This window comes from Xiphias gladius, chromosome 15, assembly GCF_016859285.1.
Source record: "Xiphias gladius isolate SHS-SW01 ecotype Sanya breed wild chromosome 15, ASM1685928v1, whole genome shotgun sequence".
Lineage (NCBI taxonomy): Eukaryota > Metazoa > Chordata > Actinopteri > Istiophoriformes > Xiphiidae > Xiphias > Xiphias gladius.
In genome coordinates this window covers 11,684,661-11,695,375 of record NC_053414.1, presented here as the reverse complement: position 1 = coordinate 11,695,375, position 10,715 = coordinate 11,684,661, and the positions used below count along the sequence as shown (strand labels likewise).

Genomic DNA, 10,715 nt, shown 5'->3' with positions numbered 1-10,715 from the left:
GTTATCTTCTGCCTTAGGGCGGCCTTGGTCATATCTTGGTCATACCTGGGCCACCCAAGCACTTTCTCTTTCATGTCCCGAAGCCTGCTCCGGAAAAAAAGTTTTTGTTTATCTTTCTCCCCGGCAGCCTGAGTCTGCCACCACTGCTGCATGCTACACATTAACAGTCACGCTCGATACAGTAAATCAATCTGATTCCAACTTACAAACCTCTCTAACCGAATAGGGGATTAATACTGCCTGATCAGCACTTCTTCACTTCTGAGCCCAGGCAAGGCCTTGCAGCCCTCCGCTCACTTACAGCATCACGCTAGCCGACCTGCTAGCAATACCGGCCAGCCCTACCTTTAATACAGTGTGAGAGAACTGGGTCACTGTGGGAAAACGTGGCCCCTCAGTGTCACTGCTGCCAAAGTGTGTAAAACCTGAAGTGACCTGCTATGATTTACTTTGTCTTGGTAGTGGAAGGAGTTCTTGGTTCCTTTCATAAGGTTTCTAACCAAGTTGTAGCTGGCCCGCATTCTATGGTACCTACAATACCCTTGTCTCTGATCATGTCCATGGCTTATGAATCCCTGCTGTGCGTTTTTTTATTTTTATTTTTTTGCTTTGAACCAGCTACCTGGTAAATAATAAAGGTAGACTGTGTTTCCTGGTTAGTTATTTTCTGGAGAACACTTTTCTACAGCAAGAGATTTGTGAAATTACCATGGTAGTGTGTGACTCTCTCTTTTATTATCCTCATAAAAGTTGCCATGGGTCATGGCTGGGGATGATTGCGTTTTGTCCACTTTATGGTTGTGGCAGGTTTTGTGCACTTTCCTAAAGAGAAATGCATGAAATCAGTCAGAGAACCGTTGATTTATTTTCAACTCCCACGTTCATGTGTGACAATTTATTATTTCTAATAGATACTGTTCATATTTTTTCACTGTCACAGGGCCCAACAGACATGGTGGAGAGTGTGTACTAAACGCCCAAACTTTCAATATTATAACAAGCCTGAGACAGAAATGCAGTCTAATAGAATATTATTATTTATATGGGAGACTGCCAAGTTTAAGGTCAAACCTAAAGGGCGATTTTTTCAGTTTTGATTTCACTTCATGCTCTGATGATTTGGAGATATTTGTTTTCCCATATACTTAGATATAAAGCAGAAGTCAAAATTGTAACCCTGGTACTTTAAATGCTGCTAATTAGCTTTTGTCCTGTGGGTTTCTATGCACCCGTCTGAGAATAACCAGCTTATTAAAGTGGAAGGGTTTGCATGGCTCTGTGATTCTGGGAGCTGTGCTGTTACAGGCAACAGGTCCGTGTAGGGTTGCCCAAGACAAACTGGTCCCAGGTGAGGGGTCAGAATACGAGAACAATGTCTACGGGAAAAAAGCATTCCGGGGCCTCTTTTCAGAGCCGGGGGCCTCTTCTCCGAGCCAAGCCTTGGCAGGTGAGGTTGGGAGGGCACCACTTGGGGATGGTCTGGGCACCACTTGGGGACTCCATCGTCGTGCTCTGGAGGGACTTAAGTACTCATGAGAGTCACAAGTTGACGGATGAATTTTCCCTCCGGCCCAGGGAGGGTTGGGTACATTGAATCCTAGTTGGTCATGTACAAAGCCTCCATCGCAGGGGCAACTGCTCTGAACTGTGGCAAGAAAGTCATCGGTGCCTGCTGTAATCCAACACCCCGCTGGTGGACACCAGTGGTGAAGGAGGCAGTCAAGCTGAGGCAGGCCTATGCCCTAAGCTTTATATCACGGTACTGGAGAGGAGGCTAAGGGTAACTGTCAAACCCAAAATTTAGGAACAATGTGGTTTGCCCATTCAATCTACATTTTCTGTATGGACTTGGAGAAAGCCTTTGAGCTGTGCCCCCTAGGCGTCTTGCACAGTGCACTGCTAGAATATGGGGATCCTTGGTTGTTGATATGAGACATCCAGTCCTTGTTTAACTGGAGTAGGTGCTGTGTCACTGGCATTGAGTCCCGCAAGCTTGTGCCTCGTCGCCACCTCTGTTTGCAATTTTTGATTTTTACAGGCAGAATGGATGCAGCGAAGGAGTGGAAAGTGTCCAGTTGGATGACCTCAGGATTGCGTCTGTACTTTTTAGCCAGTGATTTAGTTCTGTTTGCTTCATTGGACCGAGACCTCCGGTGCACACTGAGGCACTTTGCAGCCAAGTGTGAAGGAGCTGAGAATAGCATCAGCACCCTTCAAGTCTGAGACCGTGAGACTCTTCCACAAGTACAGCATTTCAGGGTCTCGTTCACAAGTGAAGTGTAAGATCAACAGGTAGAAAATAGCTGTGGCATCGGAAGTGTTGTGGGTACTGTTCTGGAGTCTCACAGAAAAGAGAAGATGCAACCAGGGGGTTTGATTTCCTTGCGGTAAATCAGGATTGTGCTTAAAGTGAAGTAAAATAATTGAACATTTGCCTCTCATCACCTGTTAAATCTTAAGCTTCTACCTCCTGACTTTTTATTATATTATATTTATTATTTATATATTATACAGTATATTGTCCGGTTTTATTCACCATATGACTATTGTTAAAGTAACCACGTTGAGGCATCATCATTCCTCACAAATCAAATCTGGTCTTTCTTAAACACTGTCTGACTAGTGCCAACAGGTAAAAATTTGGTTCATGTGAACACCTTTAAGTCGCGATATGTCACTCAGCTCCCACGTCATTTTATATTCAGCGAGAACAAATCTGAGTTTTTTTTTTAGTAAAAGCAAAATACTGAATATAAGTTCTCATCCCCCTCATTTAGCGTGAACACTAGAGGGCGGTGGAGTATTTTTTTTTTTTTTCTCTGTTAACGTCACTAGATCAGACGGAAATGACTTTAACCTTAATGTCATGAAAACAACACAGCTATTCGTGGAATTAGATTCTAATCAGTCTACTTAAACTTATTAATTAGTTAAATGACTACAATGATTCTCTGTTGGGATTTTGTTTTGACTCTTTTGTGTATGTTTTTATCCTTAAAAATCTACGAACAAACTGGAGTTTAAAATATTCACTGGGGCTAAGACAGCGATGACTCTGGGATGTGTTATAACCCTATAATCTCTCAAAGAGCTATGCACCAATGACCTCCCTTTAGCTGCCTTACTTTCTTCTCTCTTAACCTTTGACCCCAAAGCCATATCCTCATCTTTATTGAAACGTCAGTCTGAAATTGTGTGAGTGTTGTTGCACCTGGTTTCTGCCATGAAAATAATACAAGTACACATGCTGCTGTCAATGAGTTTAGAGACAAATGTTAGGTATCCAGATGCCTATTACACACCCGTAAGTCGTTTTATGGTATGTATACCTCCTGAAATATCTGGAAGTGTATTTTTCTAAATTTTATATGTTGAAAAGCTCTAAATGAGTATAGCATATCCATAAGGCATGTGATTTCGGCCTGTAACCAGCAGAGCTTTGCAACCGATAACATGCTTAGCATTGTTTTCTTAAGAGCGGATCTTTTTGTTAAATGATTTTCATACAAATGTCTGAGGAGAATTATTCCCCAAATCCCTCATTAACTGCATTATATTAGCAGCTTACCAAAAGTACCACAAGAAGCAGTCAGAGGAGGCTTAAGCTTTACCGCCAACCTGATTGTTATTTTTATTTTAGAGAGAGGGATTCTTGTCATTGAGGGATTTTCTGCTTTGTCACTCTGTACAGGATTTCCCTCTGCCGCGGGAAGAGTACTCCTACTTGGTTTCTGCTAACTGACTTCCTCCCTCAAAGGCTGCTCAAACAATACATCCAAAACAGCTGGCTTTTTATTTGAGGAAATCCTAAGATGTTTCTGGAAACACATTGATGGTATTTATATAGATTTTAATGAAATGGATGAACAAAAAAAAAAAATGAATAAATGAATTAAACCTTGGCCAATAGACAGATAAGACTCGATAACAATACTTAGTTTCTATTCACTCAAAAGCTCATTTCCTTCCTCAAAAACAAAATCTGTGATCAGGTAGAAACATGGGCCACCCACCACCAAAATAAAAGACCTGCTATCTCTCTCACCTTGAATGACACAGTTTTTGATGTTCTCAAACCAATGTCGCATATTTTCTTATCTCTATGCTGAGTTTGCTCTGCCTTTCGTGTTCCACTGACACTATAAAATGTGCAATTTTTGTGCGGATGCAAAGAAGACTAGCAAACACTTTGCGGAAGCAAATTGGAATCCAGTTGAAGAATAAAGAATAAACTAAGACAAGATAACTGCTTAAAGTTACTATTGTTGAACTGAGGTACACAAAATGCTGATTTTTCATCTATCAGCCAAAGTCTTCTGTTGTATTTGTGACTATAACTGTAAAATGTATTTGACCTGCCTTGTCCCTAATAAGTGCTCATAAAATGCGACAAATTTTAGTTTCTGTTGGACTGGCTTTGTGAATTAGGCTAGTGTAGTTGAAAAGTGGGTTAACTCGTCCCCAGTCTGTCCATTACTACTTTGTTTGCCCTGTTTTTATTTTGACAAGCTGCAGTGAAAGTGTGGCCCAGGTCTGTGCTGTGCCGCGTCCGGTTGGTGACGCGGGAAGGTGTGAGCCTGGTAGGGAATAGTGGTGAGTTTCTACCAGGAAACCCACCAGGCGGTGACCGCACAATCCAAGCTCACCGACAGACACCGGGCATCCAGCTTAGTATGTGCTGCACTCTGCTACACGGACATACTGTCTTCATGTCCTAAGGGACCAACATAACTGTCTATGTATGTACGTATCTTTCTGTTCTATGAGAATGTATATATATAATATATATTATATATATATATATGTATATACTGTGTCTATTATTGCATGTAGCCTATACATCAATCACCTAATCTAGCAACCTATCAAACACTGAGTGCCCTTCATCTGACTTGTCAATTGACTATTCAAAAACTGCAAAACCAATTTTTAATTTAGGGTAAATAATTGTCTTTAGCTCATTGAAATATTAAAAAATATTAAATATATAATAATAATCATCATCATCATCATCATCATTATTCTTATTATTTACCAGAATGCTTGTAATTTATAAACGATTTAAAAAATTAACTTTGTGGTTGTGTAAACTAATTATACAATCTCTTAAATATCTGTCTAAAAAGTTTTTGTACACTGTTCTTTTTAGTGCAAATATTCGGCCAGCAGCAGTTTCAGCTGGTTGTTCTGTTCCTAACAGAAACCACGGCTGGCACAGTTCTGCTTAACTGACAATGTTACGGCCACCATTTTGTTAGATCTATGGCCATGCTTTTATCCACTCCCCAAATGCCCACGGTGGAGCATTATCTATATGTAATAGCTTTCGTTACAGCAGGTGTGTGATGGTTGATCGGCGGTTTAGTTATTAATTTAGTTTTTTTTATGCGATCCGTTTACTGCTAGACAAGCTGGCCATTACTTCTAGCTAGCTGTCTGAAGGTAACATGCAGCTAACAGTACGGTTGAACAAACTTATGTTTTTTAATCTTTTTGCTTTTACACTTGTGGACTTCGCGTGGCCTAATTACGGACGTTGTGTTTTCATATGGGGGCTTAATGTTGATCTTTGACTGATGATACTGTGTTTCTCGCTGGCACGCGGGGGGGGACAAAGGAGCTAACTTGCAGCCATTCCACACCTTTGGGAATCCAGGTTCTTCATTACTGTACTGTGCCACCTCATCCTCACAACACCTGGGTGCGTAGCTGGCGCCTGTGGTGTCTAATCTTTCCGAGTTGTAACCACTGTGATTGACCCTGTAGTCCGGCAGCATGTGGTTTTCCCAGTTTCCCAGCTGCTTCCCGTGAAGACCTCCCGGGCCAACTTCTTGAGCGCCGCTTTTGTTTGGAGGTGAGTGTTAGCCTGCTGCTTATTGTGCACCTGCATGCACAATGAGGGCGGATGAACAAAATTTGCTATTGTTATAATAGTGATGTCTACTATCTCCAGATAGATAGATAAATAATGAATCTGTAGCCTACATATTAATCAAATATATCACTTTAACACTATAGTCCTGTAATATTTTTTTTCCTGTGTTATTTATTACTTCCGTTCTGCTGAGCCAGAATTTAGGAAGTAAAAACTTTTCTCGGGCATTTTTCTTTTTACAGTTTGAACACATTTGAGGTCATGGAGGAGGCGAGTTCAGACTTCATTGTTTTCAGGTCCCGAAGACATTAGCGGAACAATAGGGAGCATTAGGACCCGGGGGCGGGGAGGGCTTCCGCCTCTCTCTCGTTATCCATTGCTTTGACAGCTTGAGCGAACCGGCCAGTGAGAGAGGGGATGCGACGGGGGCGAAGGAGGCGGTTTGGGGATTCTGGTGTGGTGCGCCGAAGTTTTGCAAAATCCCTTGGTCGTTTGTAAGCCAGCGGCGAGTCCACTGCAATGTCTGTCCGGCGCAGCTGCTCATTACTCGACACATTTTCAAGCGGATAATCCAGAGTTGGGGGTTCGGATTATTGCTCCTGCCGTGTTTTCATAGGTGGAGAATTCAATTCATCGGCTCAGTCAGGACTGGCTTCAGTTTCTGTGGACTTAAAGATTATTTCTCGACTATTGTTTTTTTTTTTTTTCTCCCCCCCCCCCCCTTCATTGTGGAAGCTGTGTTGCAACGTTTAGACTTTGCGACACGGAGAAGTTGCCGTCGAGAGAGGTCACACTTTGTGGGCTGGGAGTGGAGACTGAAGACGCACACGTGTATCCTCCTTCCTCCGGCTGCACACGCATCGACCCTTCAGCTCTCTCTGGATAAAAGTTTTTTGTGTGTGTGTGTTCTTGTGTGTGTGTGTGTGTGTGTGTGATTTTGCGTTTTGGTTTTTTTTTTCCGATTGGGATTTCGTTTAAAACAGGAGAAGAGAACGTGACAGACCAACATGTCGCTGAGTAGAAGTATTGAATTTGAACACTTTGAGGAGCGAGAGAAGCCGCACCGGACACCGAGGACCAACTCGGGCTCCGGGTCCCAGTCCGGCTCCAGGGGCAACGGGCTGGTCCCCAGCCCGGCGCACAGCGCGCACTGCAGTTTCTACCGCACACGCACGCTCCAGTCCCTCACTTCCGAGAGGAAGGCTAGAAAAGTGCGCTTTTATCGCAACGGAGACAAGTACTTCAAAGGTCTGCTGTACGCCGTTTCCAACGACCGGTTCAGGTCCCTGGACGCGCTGCTCATGGAGCTCACACGGTCCCTGTCGGACAACGTCAACCTTCCTCAGGGAGTCCGGACGTTATACACGCTGGATGGAGGCAGGAAGATCACCAGCCTGGATGAGTTAGTAGAAGGTAAAGGGTGGTGGTGGATGTAATAACCCACCTCACGTCCCCACAAATGATGAAAGAAGCTCGCTACGTGATTATATCGATGACAGACTAATGTTCATTGATTCAGACATACAATTGATTGATTTATTTTTTATGTATTAATTTATTTTAAACGCCACATTTTGCCTTGAGTATTGGCTAACTGGCGCATGCGGGTGTTCACCACAGCCTCAGGCAAGTTGTGCCAGAACTTTAGAAGGTCACATTCACATTTTAACGGCTGGCTCTACTTTGTCTGTTTTTATATACGGCGTCTATTGAGAAAGTTTTCAGTGTCAGATCAAGGGTAATTTCGAGATCAGTGCTCCTCTGCGCAGAGATCTACTGTGCGGACATCTTTCCGTTTATCTCAGGGGAACGTTGCAGCATAATGGATGCATTGCGCAGCTTCCCACGCATCATTCACACAATTTGCATCATTGACATAACTGCTCTGACATATTTGACCCAGTGGCATGCATGGAGACAAGCAGACCCCTCCTCAGTGCAGCCTTAGTTCAGTACAGACTTCTGCTTATGTGCATCAGTGTGCATTTGAACTCAGCTGGACTCTCTCTTTCAGGATCTCCTTACTTCTTTAGTATGTATCTGTGAGCTGATTTTATGTGGGCGTGAATGTGCCCTTGTCTTCCCCCTGCCTTGGAATAAATGTCTGATGACTGTGTGTTGTTGTAGGGTCCATGGGCTCAAAAGTACAGACTTGATCTCACCCTTGGGGCTTGGAAGATGAAGATTTCCCTCCCCCATCCACTATCTGTTTATTGCTTGCAGTGTAGGGGTGAATTAATGGTTTTAAGACTGGAAATGTCATTACAATGTGGAAACTAACAGCAAAAAAAAAAAGAAAAAAGGAAAAAAAAAAACCCCAAATGATATAATAACCACTAAGAAACAATAGCCACTGAAGAATGCATATAATGTGTGCCTGCAGGCACAGTTATATGATTAATTTGGTAATTTTTGTCAGGAGGTGGAGGGCTGAAAGGACTTCCAAAACAAATTTGGTTTTAAAACACTGTGTTGGCGGTAGTCATGCACTGCAGAGACAAATGGAGCCCAGTCTGTGACCCTTTCACTTTCCTGCTGTGGTGATCTCCCTACAGGGACAGTGACCCCCTCGGTAATAAGTTAATCATCATGTTCAGCCTTAGAGTGTCTGTCTGCACTGTGACCTGCCTGCAATCCTCTTTTAACATGGGGGGGTTACCGCCAGGCCACACATACTCAGGATCAACTGAGCTCTCGCTGCAGTCATTATTCCTATATGCTCCTCTGTTGTTTTTTTTTAAATCTCACATCCTCCTAAAACTTCAGTCTCTGTGCTACACTCATTTCCTATGCCCTGTCCCTTGAGAGACCGGGGAAGATTTAGGCCAGCGCCTGATCTGAATTATGTGGCATCATTAGTTTGGCAAACCGAGGAGAAAAGTTGTGGGTTTTTTTTTTTTTTTTTTTTGGTAAATTGGCTTGGTCCAGAGTTGTACCTCTGACTGATACTTCAGCTGCTCATTTTGTCTGTGATTTTAAAGGGTCAATTCACTCAAATCACATAAACATCCTTTTTTTTTTCAAGGTTTCAAGATATCTGCAAATGAGACATTTGCTCAGTTGCCATTGCCATGATGGTTAAGTGGGAAAATGCTATTTATAATTTGGATTTACAGACCCTTTAAGATAGGGATCTCCCATGAGATTAAGAATATCACATTATCCTGCGTCAATCATAAGTATGTATGCAGGCTGTCTAGTTTCCAGCAAAGCCTCTGAAGCAGGAGACAAACTGCAGGTGAGCTGAGCACCAGTGTCTTGTCCTTGTTTACTCACCCGTCTAAATGGACAGAGAGAGGGAACATTACTGCACAGCTCAGCAGTCTGCGTCCATTGATTGAGGACTGGTGGGGCCCTTTTGTGTGGAAAGCCAATCAAGCACCATTCACATGTGTGTCCCTTATGGCTGGATGGGATTACTGAGCCAACCAGTCAAGTTGAACTGCTGTGCTTGTGGAAAACAACACAGAGAGGTAGCACATACTGAAGCTTTGTAGTTTACTGTGTGGATATGAGAGGGTGGGGGTACACAATTTGCTGACAGAGGAACTCTTGTTGGGACAATAACTTTGCAAGCCAAAGGGTTTATTTGTACTGAACAGTAAAATTAAACCTTTTAATGTTGATGCTCAAATTGGCTAAAGATCATTCCAGCATGAGAAATATTGTGTATGTTATAGCTGTGCTGATGTCTTGTTGTCATCAGAAACAATGTGAAATGGCAAATTGGTTGGCTGAAAATTAGCCCTGATCCAGGAATGTCATATCCCGAATCGCAGTCCTTTACTAAAAGAGTGAACCCTCTAAATTCTGCGATTCACTGCTCATAAAGTTCATTAAGAGGAGTGTACTGAAACTATGAACCCATGCTGAACTTTTCTGCATTTCAAAAGAAGGTGGGTGTAACAAAAACATGTCTTTCTTCAATGGAGCGCAGCCATTTGGAACAATACAGGCCATGTGAAATCCGTGTCGCTGCATAATGTCTTCCTTGCTCACCGACTGAGGTGCTGTTCCACTCTGCGCATTGTTCTCGGTGCTGCCACTAATGGCCAGACGCTACTGTATATTGCTATAATCTTTGCTCCTACATCAGTAGTATTGTAATATAGCCTCCAGGGCTAGCTAACAATAGAACTCTAAGGCTGAGTCAAAGGTCACAGTTTGACATGCAATTAAAAATAAGACGAGTACATTTTTATTGTGTTTAGGAAATCCGTGTTTCTTTACTTAAATATTTAATTCCAGTGAATTTCCAAGATATGTTGTCATTGCCTAAAGATTTTCAGTTTTAAACCATCTTTGATTGATAAATTAACAGCTTTAGGAGCCACTCAGTCGTGAGTATTTTTAAATGTCTAATATGTAGGGGTTCACTGGGTATTGCTCCAGGCTTAAACTGAGCTGCACCCTGAAATTTATGCTTGATGGATAAACGAAGGTGTGATCCTGCGCATCTTGGTACCTCTAGAGTTATACATTTTTATAATTACTCTTTTATCACTAGAAAAAACAAAATAAAAGGAGTTTCTTGGACGGAAGAACAAACATAACATTGACAGACTTGACAGTTTCGGCACAGATTTTGCTTAGCAACAGATTGGGGTGGTGTGGCATTTCTGCCCAGAGAAATCAATAGTGTGTTGTTCATTCCTTTCTACTACAGTGGTGAAAGTCAGCAAAGAAGAAGGACCACACATGCTGATTGCTCATTGGATCACTACATTGTTTAGGGGCTAACAAGTCTTATGTTGCCTTATTATTAACACTGTTTTATGATTCCCATTTGCTGACATCGCCTAGGTTTTGTGTTGGTGATAGCTGCGTGACCATCGCAGTA

At 42.5% G+C, this 10,715-nt stretch overlaps 1 protein-coding gene across 10 annotated transcripts in view; it reads left to right on the top strand.

Annotated features, from left to right (window-relative positions):
* Positions 1-6,269: 6,269 nt before the first annotated feature.
* The window catches only part of dclk2a (doublecortin-like kinase 2a), a 45,476-nt gene continuing 41,030 nt past the window's right edge, over positions 6,270-10,715 (top strand). For all 10 annotated transcript variants that reach the window (XM_040145209.1, XM_040145208.1, XM_040145205.1 and 7 more), the window contains exon 1: positions 6,270-7,288. In XM_040145209.1, coding sequence (XP_040001143.1) covers positions 6,883-7,288 — 406 coding nt within the window. In that variant the 5' untranslated portion in view covers positions 6,270-6,882. The remainder of the gene's footprint in view (positions 7,289-10,715) is intronic.